This window comes from Macrotis lagotis, chromosome 1, assembly GCF_037893015.1.
Source record: "Macrotis lagotis isolate mMagLag1 chromosome 1, bilby.v1.9.chrom.fasta, whole genome shotgun sequence".
Taxonomy (NCBI): domain Eukaryota; kingdom Metazoa; phylum Chordata; class Mammalia; order Peramelemorphia; family Peramelidae; genus Macrotis; species Macrotis lagotis.
In genome coordinates, this window is record NC_133658.1 from 170,727,208 (window position 1) to 170,754,135 (window position 26,928).

At 37.3% G+C, this 26,928-nt stretch overlaps 1 protein-coding gene across 2 annotated transcripts in view; it reads left to right on the top strand.

Moving 5' to 3' along the window:
- Positions 1-24,876, top strand: part of RBBP9 (RB binding protein 9, serine hydrolase) — a 29,214-nt gene extending 4,338 nt beyond the window's left edge. Inside the window, exons 4-6 of one of the 2 annotated variants that reach the window (XM_074209372.1) lie at positions 4,056-4,141; positions 5,142-19,456; positions 22,503-24,876. In XM_074209372.1, the coding sequence (XP_074065473.1) occupies positions 4,056-4,141; positions 5,142-5,368 (313 nt within the window). In that variant the 3' untranslated portion in view covers positions 5,369-19,456; positions 22,503-24,876. The remainder of the gene's footprint in view (positions 1-4,055; positions 4,142-5,141; positions 19,457-22,502) is intronic. The other variant, XM_074209373.1, reaches the window with a different exon arrangement.
- The last annotated feature ends 2,052 nt before the right edge of the window (positions 24,877-26,928 follow it).

Genomic DNA, 26,928 nt, shown 5'->3' on the forward strand with positions numbered 1-26,928 from the left:
TAAAACAATACACCTGAAAATCTTCTGCTTATCTGCCTCTTTGCACCTTAAGTTTTCTGTTTCCGTTTGACTTTTAAAGCCCTAGACAACTTGATTCTACTCTACCTATCTAGTCATATCCTTACCTTCATAAGCTCTGGTTCAGTCAAAATTATATTCTTACTATTTATCAGATACACCATTCCAGTTTCCATCTTTATCCCTTTGAATAGATTATCTTCCATGCCTGGGAATGCACTCTCTCTTTACCTGCTATTCTGAAGCTACAATAGAAAAGGGAAACTGGAGGAGCAACACTTCCACAGAGCCTCCCCTATCACCAGTTTTCAGCTTTAATCCATAAATAATAGCAGCTATCTAATCCAGGACTCTTTCCCTTTAACCCACATAAAGACTAGAGTAGATAAGTAACTGGTTGGATGAGCAATTTAGGATTGCTTTTCTTTCTTAGTTACAGGGCTCTCCTGTATCAAATGTTATTGTTTGCTTAGCCTCTTGCATCCAGAAGCAGTTTCAATTATCATATTAGTTCCACATTAAGGAATTGTTCACTAAACAACCCAATCTTCTAGTCATAAATTCAAATTAGCAGTATAATAAAAGGAGTCAAATGTGAAACAATAAAATGGCAAAATGAAAACGCTAATGTACCACAGTGAGATATCTGAAAAAATGAAGATGCCCTGTTAAATTGCACTTTATCAGGATATTAGTTTATCACCCCTTTAAAGCCCTTTCTGAGGCCTCACTGATACAGAGGTGACACTGGGCTCTTTAAGACTATAGTTTGTAGAACAGAAACTCTGGAAGATTCTGCAAAGCCAAAAAAAGTTTGAATATTGATCTGGTAACAATATATGTCTATTTTCAGAAGAATCAGCCTAACCACTTTGGAGGTTTTTTTCTAGGTTGGCTATAGGGCAATGAATCTTTTGCCTTCTGCAACTCTTTTTTTTAATTATTTTTAATTTTTAGGTTTTTTGCTAGGCAAATGAGATTAAGTGGCTTGCCCAAGGCCACACACCTAGGTAATTGTTAAGTGTCTGAGGCATGATTTGAACTCAGGTACTCCTGACTCCAGTGCCAGTGCTCTATCCATTGCACCACCTAGCCGCCCCCTCCTTCTGCAACTCTTAAGAAATTTTCTTATACCTAACTTTTGTTTTTATATGACCATTTCAAAATATATTCCTCTCCTCTTCCTCACCCAACAGACTATCCATATCTTATAACAAAGAATAAAAAAAGAAACTTATCAATATTAGTCAATACATCATTCAAGTCTGATTTTATATGTATATAAATATATATGTAGATATATATTCTGTGTTTCACCTCCATGTCTCCCATTTCTACCAAAAAAAAGGGAGGGAATACATTCTCCTATTTCTTATTAGGGCCATGATTGATCTCAACACTTAGAGAGTATCTAGTTTCTATTTTTGTTATTCTTAGGTTCTTTCTGCTTACATTGTCATAATCATACTGTAAGTTGTTTTCCTGGTTCTGTGTTTACTTCACTTTGTATCAGTTTATATTTTCCTATGCTTCCCTGCATTCTTTATATTGATCTTTTCTTATGACATGGTAATATTTCATTACATTAATGTACTACAAATTGTTGAGCCATTCCCAATTCAACTGTTGGACAGCTATTCTGTTTTAGAGTTCTTTGCTATTGTAAAAAGTATGGCTATAAATATTTTGGTGTACAGAACACCTTTCCTTTCTATCTTTGACTTCCCTGGAATTTTTAAAGTGGCCTGTATTGGTCAGAACATTATAGGCATTTTAGTGATTTTTCTTATTACTATTTCCGTAGAACAATTTACAGCTCCTTCTACAGTGTTCCCACAACTACAAGAGTCAATGGGAATTAACTGTTACCATATTTTATGATCTTTGCCAGTTCCCTGAATAGGAAGTGAATACTCTGAGTTGTTTTGCTTTCCATTTCTTATTATTTGTGATTTAGAGTAGTCTTTCACATGCTTATTTTTATTCATTTATTCTAACAATTACATGCAAAGATAGTTTTCAGCAATCATTTTTAATAAGGTCTTGAATTTCACATTTTTCTCCTTCCACCCTGCCCCTGATAGAAAGCAATCTAATATAGGTTATGCATGTATAATCATGTTAAACATATATCCATATTAATCATGTTATAAAAGAAGAATAAATTCAAAACTGGAAAAATCATAAGAGAAAAAATATACTTATATAATATTTTTAAATTTAAAAATAGTAAGCATTCAGAGTCTGCATTCAGACATATTTCCAGATGTGGATGGCATTTTTCTATCACAAGTTCTTTAGAATTTTCTTTGATTATTGTACTGTTTAGATGAGCAAGTCCATTGTAGTTGATTATCATTCTGCTCATTCACTAAGTATCATGCAAGTCATTCTAGGCTTTTCTAAATATCATCCCTCATGATTTCTTACAGAACAATAGCACTCTATCACATTCAAATACCACAATTTGTTCAGTCACTCCCCATTTGATGGGCATCTCCTCAATTTCCAGTTCTTTGCCATTGTGAAAAGAGATGCAATAAATATTTTTATGCATGTGAGTTTTTTACCCTTTTTTGTGACCCCTTTGAAATATAGGTCTAGTGGTGGTACTGCTGGATCAAAGGGTATGATCCGTTTTATTGGGCATAATTCCAAACTTCTCTCCAGATTAGTTGGATCAATTCACAGTGCATTAGTGTCCCAGTTTTCCCATATCCCCTCCAAAATTGATCATTTTCTCTTTTTTTGTCATATTGACTAATCTGATAGTTGTAAGGTAGTATTCATATGCTTAGTCATAGCAATCCTTTACAGAACTCTTTGTTTATATATGTTCATTATGGGAAATTGAATGGATGATTGAAAAATTATTTATTAAGTGCCTACTACATGTTAAGCATTATGTCAAACTGAGGATATAAATGTAATTACTAATAGACACTAAATAAAAATTATAAATCCCTTTCCTAGGGCAGCTAGGTGACACAATGAATAGAACACCAACCCTGGAATCCTGAGGACCTGAGTTCAAATTTGATTTCAGACACTTGATAATTTCTAACTTTGTGATCTTTGGCAAGTCACTTAGCACCATTGTCTCACCAAAAAAAATCTCTTTCCTCTAGTTTATATTCTAATGGGGGGAAAATACACACTAGTCAGTGGCAAAAAAGGTCACTTTGATCCTAAAAGTTACTGGAATGGTGAGTAGGGCCATTGGGGAAGAAACTAACTAACTAAAAATCAGGAACAATGATTTGAACAGTATTCCAGAACGGGAAGGATATGAAGCTGAATAGTTGAAGAGGGTACCTGAGACTGTTCAAATGATGGCATTAGAATATGAAGTAAAGTGATGCATGGTTGGAGCCTTCCTGAAATTCTAGGGCGAGAAGAGATAGTCATAAATCAGGATTAGAAAATTGGGATGGGGTGGAACAGGCAGGGCAGAACTTCTAGGGCTGAAAAGATTAAAACTCCCTGGAGCAACTTCAACTGACCAGTGCTGCACTTATAGGTATTCTAGTGAAACTATAGAAGAACTAAGGTCTGTGTTGGTAAAGAAGGCTATATTCTCATCAACTAAATTACAAGTTCCTGTAGTACTGAAAAAATTAGCCTACAAAAATGTTTGTATTTCAAAAGCCCCTAATGCTAACTGAAAGTAGGAAAACTCAGAATTGTGTTTTTTTCCCAAAAGCAAATATAACCTAGTATCCCAGGAAAAATAGCTTGTCCATAAAAGACATCTTAAAATTATTAGCTGCTGAGATCTTCAGAAACCAGTTTCAGTGATTAGTCTTTGACTTAGGGATTCTGAGTTTCCTTTGGAGGGGAGAGTTTGGAGGGGAAGATAGAGATTTTTCCTATAAAAAATTGTTCCATCCAAACTCTCCCCTCCAAAGGAAACTCAGAATCCCTAGATTTTCTGAAAACAAAGTAGATTTAAAATTTTTCTTTTGGTTGACTTTGATCAGCTCCAGAATAAAAGTGCTGTGATATGAGCTAAGTTAACACTATTTTCTTTTCCCCAGGTATGCAGAAACACATCGTGTATATGCTATCATATTAGTGTCTGCATATACATCAGACCTGGGGGATGAGAATGAACGAGCAAGTGGTAATTTAGGTTTTATTCCTTTCCACCTCTACCTTCCTACAATTTCTTATTTATTTTGATCCCTATTTTCTCATTTATCTATATACTGTCTTAACCAGCTTTCAAGTGTCAATTTTCAAATCTCTTATTCTCATCTATAATCTTCACTTCTTTGTTTAGTTCTTTAAATATTTCCCAATTATATGTAAAAATTTTTAACATTCATTTTTGAAAATTTTGAATTCCAAATTTTCTCCCTCCTGGCCCTCCCCTATATCTTGAGAAGGCAAACAATATATTTCTTTTCTCACTTATTGTTTATCTCTCCTGAGAGAAAATGTCTGCTGATGCCATCTTTCATATGGCAGCACAACTTAAACTCATTCTGTTTTATTATAACACTCTAATAATCATGTCAATCTGGTCCACACTGATAAAGAGACAAAAATGTATCTTATTATCAATGCAATGAAAATAACATTGAGGGGGAGCAAGGATGGAGAGAGGCAAAAAGGCAGAGAATTAATTTGGACTTTGAGTGCATGGTGGGGAAGGAATGAGAATGCAAGGTTTATTTCTTCTTTTCCTCATCCAAGCATCATAGACTCTAGGAAAGCCAAGCTATTATTTCAGAGAGACCTTTGTCCTTTTTTAAATTTTTCACTAAATAGGGATACAGCATAGGAAGGCTTAAAAAAAGTCTCTCTTCATGCAAAACTATTTGCCAATTATTCACTGAGGGGAAAGTTAAGGTATTTTTTGCCCCAAGCATCCTGTATCTAGTTAGTTTATAGGCAAGACATCCTAGTCATCTAAATAGGTTTGTGGGAGCAATTTCCTCCCTCCTCATTCATGATATATCATTAACCCCCATTGATTTGGTACAGAAGTAGTCCATTTGGCTTATTCTTAGAAAGTTCTGATCCTCAGTTGTTTTAGCTGGAGCAAAGTGCCTGGATAATACTAAAAGCTGTTTTCCCAGACTTATGATGAGCTTTTTTTTTTCTCCTGTGCTTCTCAGGATACTTCAATCGTCCTTGGCAGTGGGAGAAGATCAAGTCTAATTGCCAACATATAGTACAGTTTGGGTCCACTGATGATCCTTTTCTTCCTTGGAGTGAACAGCAGGAAGTGGCCAACAAATTGGGAGCCAAATTGCACAAATTCACAGACCGTGGCCACTTTCAAAACACTGAGTTTAATGAACTGGTCAGTGTGGTGCAATCGATGCTGAATGTGCCCTCTTAGACACAGTTAACTCTGTTGTCTTTGTGATCAGATCTGTACTTGATAGTGTGGACCCTCACTAACGGAAAATAAATAGCAGAGATTAAGTAACACTCCTCGAATGTTTGACAAAAAGCAGAGCAAAGCTGTTTCAGTTCTTTTCCAGGTTTGCAAATAATTATTCACAGGCCTGAAGACTCCAGTGTTAGTAAGGGGTAAGAGGGGATACCTATAGAGCCCAGTACAGAAGTAGAGATTCTAGGGGGTAGCACCTAATTCAGGGTATGGCAGTTAGGTGGCTACTGTGCTGTGGAGAGTGGGAAAAGATTCCTAGTGTCAACAAGGTAGTGTACTCCTAGCTGTCCTCGAGAATTCCAAGTCCTGTTTCATGGCTCTTGCAGAGCCCTTGAACTCAAAACGTACCCATGATGGCATGCCTCCCACTGAGCATGTTACCGAGGGGGGGGGGTAGCTATGGAAATATCACCCAAGATGATGATGAGGACAAGCAGATGTAGTGGGAGACAACCCTATTTAGTCTGAGGACAGACTAAACTCAGGTCTGCTACTTCCAAATCTGTAAAAAAGGGGGACTAGATGTCCCTAAGATGTCCCTCTAAATGCTGACATTCTATCAGAGAGGATTTGGTATCAATTTAGTGTGATAAGTTGTGTGTATTATAGTAGAGGTTCATATTCACAGGATTAGGTCATTAGGTGAAGACTTTCTGGGATCACTGCACCTCACAAAAACTATCTGCATTAAAGAGTAGAGAAGAAGATTCAAATCTGTTAAATGATTGATCTTCAGAAATACTAAAGTTTATCCCTCAGCACCTAGCACAGTAAGGGGTGATTAGAAAATGTCTGCTAAATAAATGACTATAAAGACTAAAATAGGTGAACACAATTTTAAAAGAAAAAAAGAGTGGGAAGATGCTGGCAGAGGCAGTTCCACTGGGATTTGTACCTGTCTTGCATTTTACAAGAAGGATTTCATCAGCACAGTGATCTCCAGTTACCCATACATTCTGTAATCTTTAAACTGGTAAAGCCCAGGCAGTAACCTGATTCACCGAGAGGTTATGTGACTAGTGGGTAGTATCAGTAGTTTGTGAGAGGTGAACCTCAGTCTTGACTTCAGTTCCAACACACCATTCACTAGATAATACTACTTCTATATCGTTGTTCATGAACCGTCACTTAACATCAATGTATCTTGAGTTTTCTGCTTTGTATAAATAATTTTTGTGCAGTTAGATGCAGTTTAATAGAACACCAACATGGAGTTCTTCCCCAGTTCAAATCTGGCCTCAGAAGCTTACTACCTGTGTAACCCTGGGCAAGTCACTTAACTCTGTTTGCCTCTGTTTCCTCATCTAAAAAAATGAACTGGAGAGGGAAATGGCAAACCATTTCAATATCTTTGCCAAGAAAGCCCCAAATGGGGTCATGGACACTACTGAAAAACAACTGAATAACAACAATAAGTAGTTCTAGGTCTTCCCTGTCTGGGTCTCTAACCGGTTCCAAGGTTTTTTTCCTCCTTCAAAGACCAGGTACATGGTATAGTTTTGGTTTGACTTAAGCCTCATGAAGTAATATTTTTTTTGTTCTCATGTAGCACTGAAGTGTGGACAAATCTTTTTTGGAAACAAAGAAGTGTTTTTCTTTTGTAAAAGGAATTTAGATAGGGGAGGCTAGGTGGTGTAGTGGATAAAGCACCACCCTTGGAGTCAGGAGTACCTGGGTTCAAATCTGGTCTCAGACACTTAATAATTACCTACCTGTGTGGCCTTGAGCAAGCCACTTAACCCCATTTGCCTTGCAAAAAAAAAAAACCCAAAAAACAAAAAGAAATTTAGATTATTATACTTAATATTCCAATATCATTCAAGATAATAGTGTTTTTATGGAAGGCCAGATTCTTTATGACAGGTCATTTTATTATAGCTATATTTTTCAGGGATGGGGAAAGTATATGGTGATCTAGTAAATAGAGCACTTGACTCAGAGTTGTGAGACCTGTGGTCAAATCCTATCTCTACCATTTATTATTTATGTGACCTGGGATAAATCAATTAAATTCTGGGCTTGGTCTCTTCATTGTAAAAAAAGCGGGGTTTGGGCTTGGTATTTTCCTATGTTTCAGTGATCTATGATCCAGTGAATCTATAACCAGAGACTATTCTAGAATTAATACATCCATAAAAATTATACTTTAACTCCAAAGCTACTTTTTAACATTTAAATCTTCCATATAAATCCTTAATGAACTGCAATGGGATCATAGGATCTTAGTATTACAATGGACCTTCATGGTCATTTGATGGATAGCTAATGAAGGAACATCCTCAGTAGCATGAAGATCGAGTTACAACTTTTATACAAATACTCCTTATATTGAGGTTATTTTCAGGGAAGCCCATTTTATTGTTCCAGTGTTTCTTTTTCTTAGAAAGTTTTTGCTGATATTGAATTGAACCTTACCACTCTACCACCCTATAACTTCTATTTTTTGGTTTTAATTCTGTTCTTTGGAGCTACAGGAAACAAATATACTTCCTTTTTTATTTTAAAATATGATAGCACTTCAACTATTTGAAGACTGCAGTCATGCATTAACTATATAGTTAATATAGTCAACTATATAGTCAAGACCATTATATAGAGAAGACTTTCCTAAGATACAAAAGTAGTACTTCATTTTACAGTGAGGACAGCTTGTTCCAATTCTCAACATTCTCAGAAGTTAAAGTTAAAGATTTATAAAAGTTAAAGATTAAAAAAGTCACAAACCATGTCTCTGGAATTAGAAGACTTGGGTTCAGGGTTTAAATATTTCCTCTGATGCTTAATACCTATGTGACCTTCAGTTAACATTCCTGGACCTCAGTTTCCTAATCTTTAAATAAAGAAGACAGAGAGTACTGGATAATATGGGAGCACTGAAAGTATAAAATCAGGGTGGCTAGGTCACACAGTGGATAGAGCACTGGCACTGGAGTCAGAAGGACCTGAGTTCAAATTTGACCTCAGACACTTAATAATTACCTAGCTGTGTGGCCTTGGGCAAGTCACTTAACCCCATTGCCTTGCAAAAACCTAAAAAAAAAAGTATAAGGTTCCTTTTAGCTTGGGCTGATTCTATGGTTTTAAAAATGAATTTGGTCTTTCAAACTAAGGAAACTCTAAGGTTAAACTTTTTTAAATTTCCCATTTCCTGGCAATCCCATCTTTTAATATTGTCGCTAGAGTAAATGCTACTTTTTTCCTACAAGTTCAGGCTCCTTGACTCACTGTTATCCCTTTCAAGCTGCTAGCTTTTTGCCATTCTCCCTGGCTTATTTGTTGTTCTTCAGTCATTTTTGAGTCATGTTTGACTCTTTGAGACTTCATTTGAGGTTTTCTTGGCAAAGAGATTGGAGTGATAAGCCATTTCCTTCTCCAGTTTATTTTACAGATAAGGGAACTGAGATAACTAGCCCAGAGTCAGCCAACTAATAAGTGTGGGAGTCCTATTTGAATTCAGGTCTTCCTCATTTCAGTCCAGTGTTATATCCACTATATTACCTAGCTAACCCTGGCTTACTGTGGTACCTTAAAAACCAGATTACATGAAGGAGAAAATGAACAAAAGGATGAGAATTCCTCATCCTTTCCCCTTACTGCTTAATAATAGCACCCCATCCTTTTGGGTGTTTTTTTAAATTCATAAATTCCATGTATTTACAACTTTCATTTACAAATTTCATCTATTCACCAGTAATTATTCCCCACACTGATCTGCAGATAAAGCCAAAGGGAGAATATCATACCATTTCCAGATGGCAGTGCTGTGGAGTTTCACAATACTCTGTCAGCAGGACTCATCCCAAGGAACTTCACAAAAGCTCTCCTAAGAGGATTTTGCTTTTTTTTTTTCCTTTTGGGTATTTTAAAAAGGATTTATGAAAACTAACTGGTGAATGGAGAGGTGGAGCCTCCAGCAATATAAAAATTGGACCAGCTGAGAATAAAACAGCTTACATTCCTAAGGAGAGTCCCAATTGGTAATAAAAATAACTCCTGCTTTAGACAGGAAAATAATTTTAGATCTTTCCTTGATCCAGATCACTCATAAGAGTTTGGCTTAACAATCAACATAGAAAAAGCTAAATGGATGAGTAGATGCATAGACTACATAGCTAACTGCCTGAGACTATAGGTACATATGTAGTGGATAGGCATTACAGATGGACCATGAGCTTGAAAGAAGAAGAAATCAGATTGCATTTGAGAGACTTAAATGTCTTCTGGCATTTCAGGCTGCTCACTCACAAAAAAATTCTATCTGTTTAGGTCCAGTATTCTTTTGGAAATCCTACATTGACTCTGTTATAGAATGCCATACTTTGTAAAGAATCGAAATTATGGAGGACCCAAAGGGCAACAGAAAAACAAATGGTGGGGGTAAACATTTGATTGCAAACATGTACTCAAAGAGTGCTATAAAAGATAATATCCAGGAAAAACAATCAGAAAAGAAGGTAGGCTGGCCATGTAGAGAGAAGGAAGGATAATAGATGACAGACTAAGTACCTTATAAGAATACAAAGAAAACAGAACCTTAAAGGAAGGATAAGAGTTGGGATCAAGATGGATTCAAGTATTACCTCCTCTCCCAGCTAAAAATAAAATCATGCCCTATTTAACATTTTCCTTTCCCTTTAAGTCAATAGACCAAAGTTCTTAAAAAAAAAAACAAAAAACTCCAGGAAAAGGAATCCGTAGTAGTGTTAGAGAGAACTAGCTTATATCTGATATTGAAACTGAAGGTTTTTCAAAAAACCACAGCAGTTTCCAATTGACCTCTTCAAAGAAGTTACCCAAGTCAGTCTTAGGCTGGGATTAGGAAAGGGACTTGCCACTGAGGTATTAATGACACATTTTTTTTTTTTTTTACCCTCAGTCTGTTTTCTGGGAGACAATTTTCTACCAAGAAAAACTGAGACATTTTCCTGTATCTTCAGCACCCTTCCAAGATCTCTATTTGAGGTCTCTTAGAAAGCCCACACAGTTCTTCTTATTAAAATTAATGGCAGGGGCGGCTAGGTGGCATAGTGGATAAAGCACCAGCCCTGGAGTCAGGAGTACCTGGGCTCAAATCCGGTCTCAGACACTTAATAATTACCTAGCTGTGTGGCCTTGGGCAAGACACAACCCCGTTTGCCTTGCAAAAACCTAAAAAAAAAAAAAAAAAATTAAAGGCAATCAGAATGTTATCTTGCCGAGAAGGCAGTCCTCTAATTCAAGAACCTCTTGTCCTGTCCCACAAGTCAAGCTTGAGTAGAGCCACAGTCAGCTATGTCCCTAGGTGGGAAATGTGGAGGGCCCCTAACTTTTAACATTCCTGCAATAAAACAAGAGATTAGGATTCCCACTGGTTATGGGGACAACAGCACTAGTAGACTGCTCACTTTCTTGCTCACATAAAGAAATCCCAGTTCTCTCTGTCCCTGCAATCTTTTCCAGAGGATCAGTGTCTCCCCTTCTCTCCTTCTGGAGCAGTGACACTTCTGTCATCCCTCAGATATGACTAGTACCCATACTGACATCCCTCCTTTACACTGTATGAAGTGGGGGTGGGGGGGTTCTGTCTGAGATATTTCTAATAGAAAGAGAGCATTTGTCCCTAAATTCTGATGCTGGATTAGATGACCTCAGAGTTTATCCCCCCATTCCAGGTTCTAGACCCTTAAACCATTAAAGTCATTTATTCTTACTCTCATTCAACTGATGTCTTAATTATTTGGAAATTAGTTTAATTAAGCAATTTGTGTTGCTTCTCCTGGGCTGCCTGCCCATGGCTTTGAACTTAAGCCTATTACTTTGTTGTTTGTATTTTTCCCTGTCATGTCTACCTCAAAACCTGTGTATCCTGAGTGGGATGGAGGGGATAGTGTCTTCTTGCCTCTCCTGCATCTACTGTTCCAATCTACTAAAGCTTTTCTAAGACTTGGATTGGATTTTTCAAATGCCAAATGTTCTGTTGGCATGCTCATTAACTCATGTATCCCAGCCAGATATCCCCCTGACAGGTGACATAAGCACATTTCACTGTGCCTTTCCATGTTTCCTTTAGCAAGTTCTGGGGCTTGGTTCTCTGAAGAGAAGTACTATAGAAGTACTATAATGATTTTTGTAGTTTAGCAGAAATCTGGGCTCAGTTCCTACTGTAACGTGAAACCTGACATATCCAAAAGTGAAATCTTCTCTGCCAAAGTACTTGCCCTTCCCCTGACTTTTTAAAAAATTATTTCACCTTGCCATCTTCATTGCATATTTTTTCTCACACTCTCTCCTCCCTCCCTTCAATTAGTTATTAAATCCTGCTGATTGTATTTTACAATGTTTTCCAAAAAGGTCTTTGGACCTTAGTTTATCCCCTAATTACCCTGCTCAATCTTCCTAATACACTTCCTAAAGTTTGTGGTCAGAAATATTCAAAGCTCTCCACAATCTAGCCCAAAGCTACCTTTCCTCTCATATCTCATCTTATTACCTTTTATATACACTGTTACAAATTACCTGATCCTTTCATTACTAAAATCCTAATTCCAAAAGACATTCTAAAAGATTCCAAAATTCATTCAGAAGACAATAATATATTTGTAAAATATTTTGTGAATTTTGAAGCACTATGTCATTATAGAATATCTCAGCATAAAAAATTGAAAGGAATCTTTCTATAACTGGCTAGAAGAAATTCTCATTTTCATACTGAAAAACTTCATGAAGCATACACAGTCATTTATTATTTAGAAAGAACAAAGACAACATAGAAACATACTCATGAAACATCTACTAACATAACACTCAAAATACAATGTTTTAGGTCACTGGTTCTAAAACTTTTGGGCCTCACACTTTTGAAAATTGAGGACAAGAGATAATAAAAAAAAGGGGGAAAAGGACCCACATGTACAAAAATATTTACAACAGTTTTTTGCAGTGGAAAAACAAATGGAAACAGAGGAGATGCCATCAATTGGGAAATGGCTGAACAAATTGTAATATATGAATATGATGAATACTATCCTTCTGTAAGAAATCATGAGCAAATGGATTTCAGAAAAATTTGGGAAAACTTACATAAACTGATGCTGAATGAAATGAGTAGAACCACGACACCATTGCACACATTAAAGCAACATTGTGTGATGATCAAATAGACTTAGATCTTCTCAACAATATAGTGATTTAAAAAATTGTAGAACATGTGATAGAAAATGCCATTCACATATAGAAAAAGAACTGGTAAAGACTAACAGAATGCCATCTGTGAGGGGTGAGGGGAGGGAAGCAAGATTAGGGGAAAAATTATAAAATTCAAAATAAATTAGATCTTTTTTTTTTAGGTTTTTGCAAGGCAAATGGGGTTAAGTGGCTTGCCTAAGGCCACACAGCTAGGTAATTATTAAGTGTCTGAGGCCAGATTTGAACTCAGGTACTCCTGACTCAAGGGCCAATGCTCTATCCACTGCACCACCTAGTCACCCCTGTGCCACCTAGCCACCCCAATAAAATCTTTCTTAAAAAAAACTGAATGGGGGCAACTATGTGGCAATAGAACTGTGCATCCAGCAATACCACTACTAGGTCTGTATCCCAAAGAGATCACAAAAAGGGGGAAAAGAGCCACATCAACAATAATTGTCATAGCAGCTCTTTTCCTTCTGGCAAGGAATTGGAAATTGAAGGAATGCCCATCAATTGGAGAATGGCTGAACAAATTGTAGTATATGAATGTAATGGGATATTATTGCCCTTTAAGAAATGTTGAGGGGCAGCTAGTTGGCACAGTGGAGAGAATACCGGCCCTGGAGTCAGGAGGACCTGAGTTCAAATCTAATCTCAAGACACATAATATTACCTAGCTGTGTGGCCCTGGGCAAGCCACTTAACCCCACTGCCTTGTTTTAAAAAAAATGTTGAGCAGGATGCTTTCAGAAAAATCTACATAGCTTTCTATGTGAGTTTATAAAAAGTGTGTACAATGGGGTAGCTAGGTGGCGTAGTGGATAAAGCACCGGCCTTGGAGTCAGGAGTACGTAGGTTCAAATCTGATCTCAGACACTTAATAATTACCTAGCTGTCCTTGGGCAAGCCACTTAACCCCATTTGCCTTGCAAAAACCTAAAAAAAACCAAAAACCAAACAAAAACAAAAAGTGTGTACAAAGTAAGACCAATATTGTAAGGTGAACAGCTGTGAATGACTTAGTTATTTTCAGTAAAATACAATGTTCCAAGATAAATCAGGAGGACTTATGATGAAAAATGCTATTCATTCCCAGAAAAATAACTGATAGTGTCTAAATATAGATTGAAGCATACTATTTTTACATCATTTTTCTTAAGGTATTTTTTGGGGGGGCTTTATTTTCTTTTTCGATATCACTACTATGGAAATGTACTGCATGTATAATCTTTATTGAATAGATTGCTTTCTCAATGAAGGCATATAGAGAATGAGGAAGAGAATTTGGAACCAGTTTCAAAAATTAATGTTAAAAATTGTAACCAGGGAAAAATAAAATTCTAAATAAATTTTACAAAAAGAAAATAGTCTGATACCTTAGATCCACAATGTGTCTCTGGGACCCTCAGATCACATTTTAAGAACCATTGTGTTAGACTATTCCTTAGTAAAATAGAACTAAGGGCTTCCTTATTAAAATGAAAGATATAATGGACTAGCAGGTGAAAGGAAAACTTGTGTCCTATGTTTTTATGGTTACAGATTACAACTCATGAAAATTTCTGTTAAATTCAAGTTTTGCTTGGCCAGCTCAAATTCTTTCATCTGATACGTTCTTACCTGTCTTGTTTGCACCAAATCCACTATATAAAATATTTTAAAACATTTTTACAATTTTTCAGATATTAATTTGAAATAATGAAAAGTATTTGCTAAAGTCTCTTTACATGCAGTATGTACCAATAAATAATATTGTAGAATATAAACAAGTAGATAAAAACATAAGTCTGCATAATTTTTAATGATCATAAAAATTGTGAAACGTCAAATATTAAATAGTTAAGTGTATATTATGGAGGCAACTAAATGGTTCAGTGAATAGAGTGCTGGGCCTAGAATTAGAAAGACCTGAGTTCAAATGTGTTCTCAGACACTTATTAGCTGTGTGACCCTGGGTAAGCCACTTAACCTCTGTTTGCCTTCACACTGGAGAAGGAACTGGCAAACTACTCCATGATCTTTTTTTTTTATTTCTTTATTTTTTTAATTTTTTATTTCTTTATTCTTATTTTGTACAAATAATGTTTTTTATAAATGACTAAAATATTCTTGTTTAAGAGTAAATATAATACCCCCTCCCCCCAAGAAAATATAGACCAGCATCAGCAATAAAGTAAAGGGGAGAGAAAAAATTAAAATTAAAATAGTAATAATAATAATAATAATAATAATAATAACTGTAGGTATGGCCAGGTGGCACAGTGGATGGAGCACCAGCCCTGGAGCCAGAAGCACCTGAGCCCAAATCCGGCCCCAGACACCCAACAATCACCCAGCTGTGTGACCCCATGCAAGCCACCCCAACCCCACTGCCCTACAACCCCCCCCCCAAAAAAAGACAGAAAATAAAATAAAATAGTAAAAATAATAATAGTAGGGGGTGGCTGGCCCAGATCACTGGCCCTTGAGCCAGGAGCACCCAGGTCCAAATCTGGCCTCAGACACACAACAATCACCCAGCTGTGCAGCCCCAGGCAGGTCACCCTATCCCATTTGCCCTGGAACACCCCCCCCAGAAAAAAAATAATAACAATGTGCTTCAGTCTGTATTCCAACACTACTAGCTCTGTTGCAGGTGGATCACATTCTATTTTTTTTAGTTTATTTTTTTTTTTTTTGCAAGGCAAACGGGGTTAAGTGGCTTGCCCAAGGCCACACAGCTAGGTAATTATTTAGTGTCTGAGACTGGATTTGAACCCAGGTACTCCTGACTCCAGGGCCGGTGCTTCCACTATGCCACCTAGCCGTCCCCATCACATTCTTTAGGATAAGTCCATCACAAAAGTTACTTCCATATTTTTCCAACATTGCCATTGTTGATCGCAACTCCCTCCTTTAGTATTTCTCCACTACCATGAACTATATTTTCTCTCTCCTTTCACTCTGTCTCTGCTGTAAGGTAGTTGAGTGGTACAGCAGACAGATCCCCAGCCCTGGGGCCAGGAGGCCCCGAACCCACATACCACCCCTTACCCAGCAGCCACCCGGCCCTATGGTCCTGGACAGGCCATCCAATCCCAGCCCCTTGCAAGAAGTAAAAAAGAAAATGTGTTATATCTGACCACTCTCCCCCCATGGTCCATCCTCTCCTCCATCACTTACATTCCCCCCCCCTTCCCCTTGTCCTCCAATAAAGAAAAATCTTATTATATGAAATATCTTGGCCTATTCCTCTTCTCCTTTTTCTTTCTCCCATTACATTTCCCTTGTTTCTATTGACTCCATTTTTACACCACAATATATCTTCAAATTCAGCTTTCTCCTGTGCTTCATCTATAAAAGCTCCTTCTACCTGCTCTATTAAATGAGAAGTTTCATATGAGTGTTATCAGTATCATTTTTCTATGCAGAAATACATGTAGTTCATCATCATTAAGTCCCTTATATTTTCCCCTTCTCCTCCAATCTCTATGCTTCACCTGAGTCCTGTATTTGAAGATTCAGCTCTGGCCATTACAACAGGAACATATGAAATTCCCTTGGTTCACTGAAAATCCATCTTTTTCCCTGGAAGAGGACATTCAGTTTTGCTGGGTAGTTGATTCTCCAGTTGCATTCTAAGCTCTTTTGCCTTCTGGGATATTATATTCCAAGCCCTATGAGCTTTTAATGTAGTTGCTGCTAAGTCCTGTGTGATCCGGATTGCAACTCCATATTTGAATTGTGTCCTTCTGGCTGCTTGTAATATTTTCTCTTTGACTTGGGAGTTCTGGGACTTGGCTATAATATTCCTGGGAGTTGTTTTTTTTGGATCTCTTTCTCGGGGAGATCGGTGGATTCTCTCCATTTCTATTTTGCCTTCTGCTTCTAGGATATCAGGGCAATTTTCCTGTAATAATTCTTTGAAAATGATATCAAGACTCATTTCCTGGTCATGACTTTCAGGTATTCCAATAATTTTTAAATTATCTTTCCTTAATCTGTTTTCCATATCAGTTGTTTTTTCAATGAGATGTTTCACATTTTCTTCTAATTTTTTCATTCTTTTGAAGTATTGAGTCCTGATTTCTTGTAAAATCAGCGATCTCCCTGAGTTCAATTCTTTGATTGAAGGATTTGTTTTCCTCAGAGAGCTTTCTTATCTCTTTTTCCATCTGGCCAGTTCTTTTCAAAGCATTCTTCTCCTCAATAACTTTTAGAACTGTATTATCCATTTGACTTATGCTGGTTTTTAACATGCTATTTTCTTCAGCATTTTGGGGGATCTCCTTGACTCAGCTGCTGAGTTCATTTTCATGTTTTCCCAGCATTTCTCTCATTTTTTCCCCCAATTTTTCTTCTATCTCCCTCACTTGATTTTCAAAGTCTTTTTTTGAGCTCTGTCATGGCCTGATCCCAATTTCTGTTTTTCTTGGGAGTCTTTAGATGCAGGAGCTTATACCTCCTCATCTTCAGATTGAGTGTTTTGATCCTTCTTGGGATCACAGGCAAAGTATTTCTCAATGGTGTTCCTCTTTTTTTTCTCTGCTTGCTCATTTCCTCAGCCTGAGCCTGGTTTGGGGGTGCTTCCTGAGCTTTTGGGACACCCCCTACAAGGGTCTCAGTGTGTGAGGCTCTGTCCTCCCTCCTGGTCTGTGAATGACCATAAGTGCCCCCCTCCGCCAACAGGGCTGAGGTGGAGGGGGGCCCTGCTGTTCTATGGGGGTCCTAGACTGTGATCAGGATCTGAATGTGGTCAGTTCCAGGGGCAGAGGACAGAGCTCTGCAGTCTCTCTCTGCTCCCTCCCTAGGCTCAGCACTCATGCCCTGGGGGCTCCTGCTTACTGGCTTCTGTTTTCTATCCCTGGATCTGGGCTGCCCTGGCCACAGTGCTCGCTGTGTGCCCTGATGGCTGAGCTTCATGTGCTCATTCTGGCAGAGGTCCCCCTGCTGTTCCTCCCAAGTTGTGCCCAGTGCTCCCCAGGGTGTAGATCAGGAAACTGCCCCTGCTGCTGTGAGCCACGGCTTCCAGCGACCTGGGGCTGCCTCCAGGAGGCTGAAATTCCTTTGCTCAGGTGGGCTACCCCTCTGATGGGTCACCCCTCCGACCCATGGAGCTGAGCCTTTCCACTCTTTTCCAGGTTACCTTGGGTTGGAGAATTGCCTCACTGGGTCCCTCTATGGGTTCTGTCTCTTGAAAATGTAGAGTCCTTAGTTTATAAGTTTTGCTCCAGAGCAACTGAGAGAAGGTCCTCTCCTGTCGCCATCTTGGCTCCGTCACCTCCATTATCTTTTAAAAAAACCCAACCAAAGCCCCCCCCCCCCCAACACATAGACAGAATTGGCATGTGGTGTTCCCTTAAGTCACAGAGTCAGATACTGTACATTATGTTTCTGTCTTATTCATAAAAAATGTTATGCACACAAGGAAAGCATAAATCACATACAGAAAAGCATAGAGCCATATAGAAAAACAAAAAATTTCTCATATTGTCCTCTGTGAATCAGAACAGAGAATTATAAAGCCTTTTTCAAGTTTGAAGAGAGGAGTTCCAGTGGAATGATATGGTTGGAAGCTGAACTGTGAGGGAATGAGTGAAAATAAAGTGTAGACACCTAGTGTAGATGACCTTCAAGTTTAGCTAAAAAGGGAAGAAGAGCTATTGGATGATAGAGAGGAGAGAGGGAAGAATCAACTGAGGGTTTTTGGAAAATGGAGGAGATATAAGTATGTTTATAGGCAATAGGTAAAGAACTGGTCAACAGGAATAGACTGAAAATATGTGATAGTGTGGAGATGACAGAGGATACTCCCTTTGCTGGAGGAGAGAGAAAGGAATGGGGGGTAAGATTAGCTTTGGTAAGGAATTAAGGTCACCTCATCATGTGAGACAGGGGTGAAGGAAGAGGGTAGTAACAGAGGGCATATAAAGGCAGAGGATATGAGGAAACTAGAAGAGAAAGTTCACAGTCTCAGTAGTTTTTCTGTTAAGTATGATACAAGATGCATCTGAGAAGCATGGGAGATCTGAAAAGATATAAAGGTCTAAGGAGCTGATGAGAAAGATATAGTGAAGGGCTAGTTGAGGTTGTGCAACATAAATTTGTTCTATGAATCTGTCTGAATGGTTTCATGATTTTTCTCCTCCATTCAACAGCAAATGTGTACGAGTGAAGCTAGTGAATGTCCTTCAAGTCATCAAAGGCTAACATTTGGAACTCTGCAATTGGTGGAGAGATAAGGGGGTTAGGGACTCAAAACGAGGACAATATAGAATTGAATTGATTCATCAAGGGATTATGTAAGGGGATAATAGACAGAGTATGTGGCCATGAGGAGTTCATCCTGAGAGTCATTGAGACCTGGGACAACAGGAATGTCCATACTAGAGTGCTCTGAACTCAGGAAGGAGCTCTGGCCCTTCTCTCTCTTTGTTCTCCTGCCTTTCATCCTTATCTTGTTGAATATTCTCAGGAAGGCCCTTTTGTCCTTATCCCTCTGCCTTTCATCCTCATATTGTTCAACTGTCCCAGGAAGGAGTTCTGGTCCTTATCTGTCTGCCTTTCATCTTTATCTTGTTGAAGATTCCACATTTTTCCAGGATACAGACCTTTTGTGGCATACCCGTTATACTTCCACAGGCCTGGAGATGAGGGATGCTGATACAAGGGGACTAAGCTTATATATACCCTTATTTCAACTATGTGCGTAAGAGATGTAGCATATACCTGCAATAAACTCCTTGCTTATCTCTCACTGGCTGACTTTCATTATTGAACATGCGGGACATGTCCGGTGGAGCTCCCCGAAGAGTTGTATGAATTAAACTGAGACCCGGCTGCCCAGAGTGGACTGCAACAGAATTGGCGTCCGAACAGGGACTAAAGGTAAGGGCAGGAAAGAGAACCGGGACCTTGTCAGTAGGACAAGAAGATAGTGAAAGTATCTTCACTACTTGAGTAGGCGGGGAAGATGGGGAATAGGTTCCCATGGTTAAGCCAGAGGAAAGTGAAATTTGGGCCAGACAGTTATACAAAGTTATCAAGAAACAAGGGATTACTATACAACTAAAAGATTCATGGACATTCATTGAAAAAACACAGACTATATCACCATGGGCCCAGAATATAGAAATAACAAAAGATAAATGGCAGGTAAAAGGAGAACAGATGACTAGCTATGAACAAGAATGCCCTGATTATCTTAAAGAACTAGATTTCTTGATAATTAGTATAGTAAAAAATGCTTTTGAGGGAATGGAGCGACATTTCTCTATAGAAAGCCAAACAGACAGTAAAACTATATATATATATATATATATATATATATATATATATATATATATATATATATATATATATAAAAGAAAAGAAAAGAAAAGAAAAGAAAAGAAAAGAAAAGAAAAGAAAAGAAAAGAAAGAAAAGAAATAAAGTTGTACAGGAGGATGAAATTTGGCCTCTTCCTCCCCTGCCAGCTCCTTCTTACTAGTTTAAGAGAGAATCTCCCCTCACAGCATTTGTGTTTGTGGATATGTGTTGAGATTGTCAGTTTGGAAAATTCTATTGTGTTTGTGTAAACTGTGCTTGTGCCTTGTCTGTCTTTATGTGTTTAGATTGTCTGTTTACTTGTGTGTTCAGGTTCTTCTATTGATTTGCTAGATGGGGAGAAAAGTTCCCCTAAAATTGTCCTTGAGTTACCTCATTTAAATTGCTGCTCTTTGTTATTTTGGCATCTAATGCCCTCACTGGCTCTCCCCTTGAGCCTGCTTTCTGTGAGTAATCTGATCCCCCTCCTCTTCCAGGATTTTTTGTTTTTATTTTAAAAAAGGAATGGATTTTGGTGTTAAATTGACTGAGGCCAAACTACTCACCCTGTTATTTTACTATTATGAGGAGCCCCCCCCATTCCTTTTTATGTTTCCTTCTCTTTCCCATTCTCCTTGATTCTGTGCTGCCGGAGTGTTTCCCCCTCCCTCCCACTTTCAGGAGGGAAAGCTAGTTCAGGAAGAATTAGTAAAGTAAGTGTTAAAAAGGACATTGAATTTAAAGAAACAGCAAATATTACCAAATATGTTAAACAAAGAAATCATAGAAAGAAATGCTATTTTAATTTGAAAATAGGGAAAATAAATTTCAGAAAGACAAGAGAGTCAGGTTAATCCTAAAGTGTATAATGTGGTTACCAAAATGCCCATATAGGGGAAACTAAATAATTAATTTTTTTCCAGAATGATATGGCATCATTAGAGCTTCAGGAGTTTATCAATATAGATTGAGATATTGTTAGTTATTACAGAAAATTATGGGACATGTAAGGGTTGAAGAATAGAAGACCACCACCCCCAGAAAGAATCTAGGATAGTCTCTCTCTATAAAAGTTATTTAGTTTACTCTATTTGAAGAAGGGGGCAGGGAATATTCTAATTAGGCTAAGGGATTTTTGAATGACTGCCTTCTCCAGGATTTTAGCAGTTGTAATCAAGAAATATTAAATATTAAAACCTTGGAAGGAAAAATGCATTGTGAAAAGTGGAGTCATATCTGTAGTTATATAGCTGTATAAGCTATGTGACTCTAGTTCAGAATAGTATGAATTAAAGTCAAGAAGAGCTAATGAAAAGAAATGGTGGAAAAATGTGAGTGGTATAGTTTGAGTAAGAGATTCTGAAAGTACTGGAAAGAAAATCCAGACTTAGAGACAATTGGGGTTTCTTTTGAAACATTTGTTAAGTATGGAAAAGTTTGAGCAGAGTTGACTTTGTATACAAAAAATGGATTTTGGGAACTTTGGAAAATGGTGTACAAATCATTATAAGAAAAGAAGAAAGTATAGAACTGTAAGTCTATAGGGACATATGTGTTTATATGAGGTTGGGCTGATTTAAAATTGCATTAAATTGGTAATTTTTGCAATGTTTGGCAATGAATTGATTAGAAAAATAATAAACCCCATAAAGTAAAAAGTTTGATATGAAAGCAATTGTAAGGTAAATGTTAATTATGTTATTATTGATCCTATAGTATGCTAATCTAAAGATACATGTAAATTGAATTAAGGGGTTTGTAAAGAATATGTTTGAGTTTGGATTCTGATGTTTTATGGCTCCTCCAGAGTTATGGGAGTCAGGACAGACTTGTGAGTTAGCTTTAGAATAACTAAGAGGAAGTTAATATTTTACACTGATTGGAATGTGGATCATGTATCTGGGAAGAATCTGGAATGAGTGAATAATGATAAACAATAAAGGTAAAGAATTAGTACATATCACTTTGATATCTCAAATTGTGGGGAATCTCTCATTCCCAGAATATAGAATGTTTTCATATTAAGAATTTAATTTAATAAGAAGAATTTAATATTAAGAAATGTTGGTCAGTAAGGATAGATTTTATAAACGAAAGCATTGAGAAGTTAGTATTGCACTGATAAAGATAAGAATTTGCAAAGTTTTTAGGCTTTTGAAAAGAAGATGATTTAAAACTAATTTGAATATGACTTTTGGAATTTTAGAGAAGTATGAAGAAAATCTTATAGTCATAAGAAGGGATTTTTAGCAACAATTGGTCTTAAGAAATCTTTGTAATTTAAAAGTTTTAGGGAATAAAGCATGTCACTGGAATTCCTTACAATCCTACATGTCAGGCCATAGTGGGACATGCTAACAGAAATATTAAGGCAATCCTCGCTAAACAAGAAAGGGGAAGAGGACGTCTATCACAAGGAATTCTAGACAAAGCAATATATACGTATAATTTTTTACAAATTTCTAAATTGGACAATTTGTCTTCAGCCATGAGACATTTTATACAAATTATGAAACAGTTGGAAAGAAAATACTTTAAAAATAATTCTGAAAATAAAATCTATGGTATTGGTAAAGGAGCTCGATGGCTCATGGTATGGACCTTACAGAGTATTAATATGGGGTCCAGGTTTTCTTTGTGTTTCCACAGATCATGGAGACAAATGGGTTTCTGCAAAAAGAATAAGAAATGTGGAAACTGAGGAAGAATCGACAAAAGAGAAGGCAAGGCAAAAGAGGAAGAAAGAATCATGTTCATAAAAGACAAAGATACTCATAAGAACATTTATGATGATGCACTTGTTAACTGTAGGAAAGGCTAATATGACTGATCATTGATGGGCTCTCATTCCGTCTCCACTGTGGTTGAAAACACTATCCGGGACAGATACTATGCTAGAATTTATTTTACATGGAAATCTTTCTTGAATGTACAATGAAGGGAGTGTTGAAGAAATAACAAGTAATGAATCCATACAGAACTTTAACAAAACAATGACTTTCATGGGATTGATTAAAGGATTTCCTGTGTACTTCCAGAAACAAATGGGAAGAATCTGGTTGAGCACTGAATGGAATTACACTAAAAGTATTGTACCTGCTGATAGATGGTGTACTCAGATTGTGGATGGAAGGATATATTTGTGGGATATTGCTGTAAAAACAAATAAGAATTCTATACAAATTGACACCAGGAAATATCACTTATATACATGGAGATTAAATGGCACTGAGATACCTTTGAATGAAACTAAGCAATATCAAGGAAACAGGTTAAGTTCTTGTAATGCTATTTACTTATGTATCATTATCCTGGTTTCATGCCCTTTAAATATTGCCATACTCATCAGTGCATCAAAGTACCTTTAGACTTTATGAATTATACAGAATATTTAATATCTTGTCATAATGCCACAAGAGACATGCAAGATAGAGGAGCAGTAAATGATCCTCGACTTCAATACATACATATATATATATGGATCTGGAATAGAGGTTAAAGGAATAGAAACATTTGTTGCATTGGTTGGGGGACATACTGTGCAAGGAATGCCTGAATTGGTTAATATTGATATAAGGAATAATATAACTAGTAATATCGCTATTAGTGCCAGGGTATGCTTGGGTGAGGAATATGCATTTTTAGTAGAAGGAAAATCTAATATTACATTAACTAAATATTCTGATGGGGTGTTCAATTTAACCTGTATGAATTGTTTAGTAAGAACCTGCATAGGCCCTAAATTTGCTGTAGGTAGAAAAGTTTTCAAAGTAACATGACCACATTATGCATTTACTATTGTAAAAAAAAAATTGTTATAGAACACATAGTGATCATATTTTTGAGACAATTAATGAGAAAATATTATCCTTTCAACAGAGAAACAGAAGATATATTTTTTTGTGTTATTTTGGGCATTACATTACTGGTAGAAACCATTGTGGCTTCTACACTTTGCTATGTCAATATCTAATACTCAGAATTGGATAGTTGAAGCACAGGGATTACAAGAATTAATGCAGAATGTTTCAGTGGGATTTAAACACCAGCTTCAGGTAGATGAGCAATTTTATAAAGCATTATATCAATTGTAGAAAGCCACTATGTTTTTGGGAGAAGAAGTACAATATTTGGAATTACAACAAAGGTTACAATGTGATTATAGATATAATCAATATTGTTTGACCAAAGCGCAATATAATGAATCTTAAGTAGAATGGAATGTTATTAGAGACCAGCTGCATGGATTGAGTATGGAAAATGTTACATGAAAATTGTCAAAATTAACCCAAATAGCTGATTATATTGACCAGGCAGCAGATTCTGATCAGTTCTTTCATGCTCAATCTGGTGGTCTGTTGCATATATTTTTACCTTATATATTGTTTGGTATTGGACTTTTATTATTTTGCTTGTGTGTGCCCCTTGTGATGCAAGTCCTCATCTCATGAATAAGAAAGGTTCTGATTGATGTTTTTGTTGATCCTCCAAGACAACGCTTTTCTGGGAATCTATAGGGCGCTTTGCGCTTAAACAAGAAAGGGGAATTGTAAGGGGATAATAGACAGAGTATGTGGCCATGAGGAGTTCATCCTGAGAGTCATTGAGACCTGGGACAACAGGAATGTCCATACCAGAGTGCTCTGAACTCAGGAAGGAGCTCTGGCCCTTCTCTCTCTGTTCTCCTGCCTTTCATCCTTATCTTGTTGAATATTCTCAGGAAGGCCCTTTTGTCCTTATCCCTCTGCCTTTCATCCTCATATTGTTCAACTGTCCCAGGAAGGAGTTCTGGTCCTTATCTCTCTACCTTTCATCTTTATCTTGTTGAAGATTCCACATTTTTCCAGGATACAGACCTTTTGTGGCATACCTGTTATACTTCCATAGGCCTGGAGATGAGGGATGCTGATACAAGGGGACTAGGCTTATATATACCCTTATTTCAACTATGTGAGTCAGAGATGTAGCATATACCTGCAATAAACTCCTTGCTTATCTCTCACTGGCTGACTTTCATTATTGAACATGTGGGACATGTCCGGCGGAGCTCCCCGAAGAGTTGTATGAATTAAACTGAGACCCAGCTGCCCAGAGTGGACCGCAACAGGATTAAAATGGGGAAAAAGAGAAAATGGCTAGTTCAGGAAAGATGGCTTGGGAGAGAACTGGGTTGGAGGCCATAGTGTGGATGAAGAAGGTATGGAAAGGCAGGAAAAATGAAAAGTCAATAGATTATGATTGGTAAGGGGGAAACCATTTGACCTGGGTGTGAATATGAATCGCCCTTAATCACAGTAGTCCAGCCTGACCAGAAAAAGCCCATATTAGATTATGGTTATATAATTAGGTCAGAGATGCAGTCCTTATTTGGGCATGGAACCAGTAACATACCTTGTTTATAGCTGATATATTTATGTTTCAGACTTGGCACAATGCTGACTCTATTCTCTGTCCCTATAATGGTCCAAGCTAGGAGGTAGACCCTGAGATGAGGTGGTCAGACCTTGCATTGTTTGTGGATAGGAGACAGGAGCCTGTTTGCTTGCAGGGCAATGGCAGACAAGTGGACAGATGGACATGGGGCATACTGGACAAGAGGAAGAAGTAGACTAGGAATTTGGGAAATTTAAGTAAACTTGGGTTATGAAGATTGAAATATGTATGGACTTGACCCTGCAGCCTTGCCAAGGCTATATATATATATATATATATATATATATATATATATATATATATATATATATATGTAAATCTCTCCAGGCCTCAGCAGTTTTCCTTTGATCTCTCTGAATAAAGGACATAGCAAAGCCGACACAAGGTGATAGAGGGAGAAAAACCTCTAGAGTTCCTGTCTTACAATTGATGTACCAGGTAGGATTTGTCTGTGGCTAAAAACCTCCTGGACTTGTACTTGGCATGATTGATATGCTTTACAATTGGGGTCATGAACAGGATTGGTATTTGACATACAACTGGAAGAGGGTATTTGGGAATTCTTGAACAGGAGTTGGGGAAAAGAGAAAAATAATGAACCATGTACTGAATTCATTGAGGGAAAAAAGGGGAATGACCTGGAGGTTTATAGACATCTACCAGGATTCTGATTAGTTGGTAAAAATGAATATGATGAACCTCAAAGAAGAGGAGGTTACTGACTGACTGAAGTATAAAGGGAGATCTTAGAAGTGGCAAAGCAGCAACCTAGATGAATGAGTGAGAATGATTGAAGGTAGTCATTATTGGAAAGGGTGGCCAGATGGAGGCTGACCTGTTGCCAGAATAAAAGTGATTTTTACATTTTTTTTTAGGTTTTTTCAAGGCAAATGGGGTTAAGTGGCTTGCCCAAGGCCACACAGCTAGGTAATTATTAAGTGTCTGAGGTTAATTTGAACTCGGGTATACCTGGCTCCAAGGCCGGTGCTCTATCCACTATGCCACCTAGCTGCCCCGATTTTTACATTTTTAAGTAAAGTTTTATTGTATTTAAATACAATTTTAGGGGCGGCTAGGTGGTGCAATGAATAGAGCACTGGCCTTGGAGTCAGGAGTACCTGAGTTCAAATCCGGCCTCAGACACTTAATAATTACCTAGCTGTGTGACCTTGGGCAAGCCACTTAACCCCATTGCCTTGCAAAATCTAAATAAACAAATAAATAAATAAATAAATAAATGAAATTTTAAAAAACAGTACAAAAACAATCAGTTTACTGTCATTATATATAGCTTGTAGACTCCTCTTTCCCCCTTTAACATACTATCATTCATTATTGATTACCTTTATAAAGCACTTGGCACAGTGTCAGACATATATCAGGTGCTTCATAAATGCTTGTTGCCTTCCTCTCTCCCACTAAAGAAGTAGAGTAAAAGATATCATGGATATAATAGGAAAAAAGAGATAGGCTAGTGATGTGACAAAAGCCTGATGGCTAAATTTGTCTTTTACAAAATATAATCCATAAAATAAAAGACCTGAAGGTTTCTAGTTTGTTGGTAGAACAGCTGTGAAGGGTCTGTTAGAGGATAAACATAGCTAGCAAGGATGAACCAATA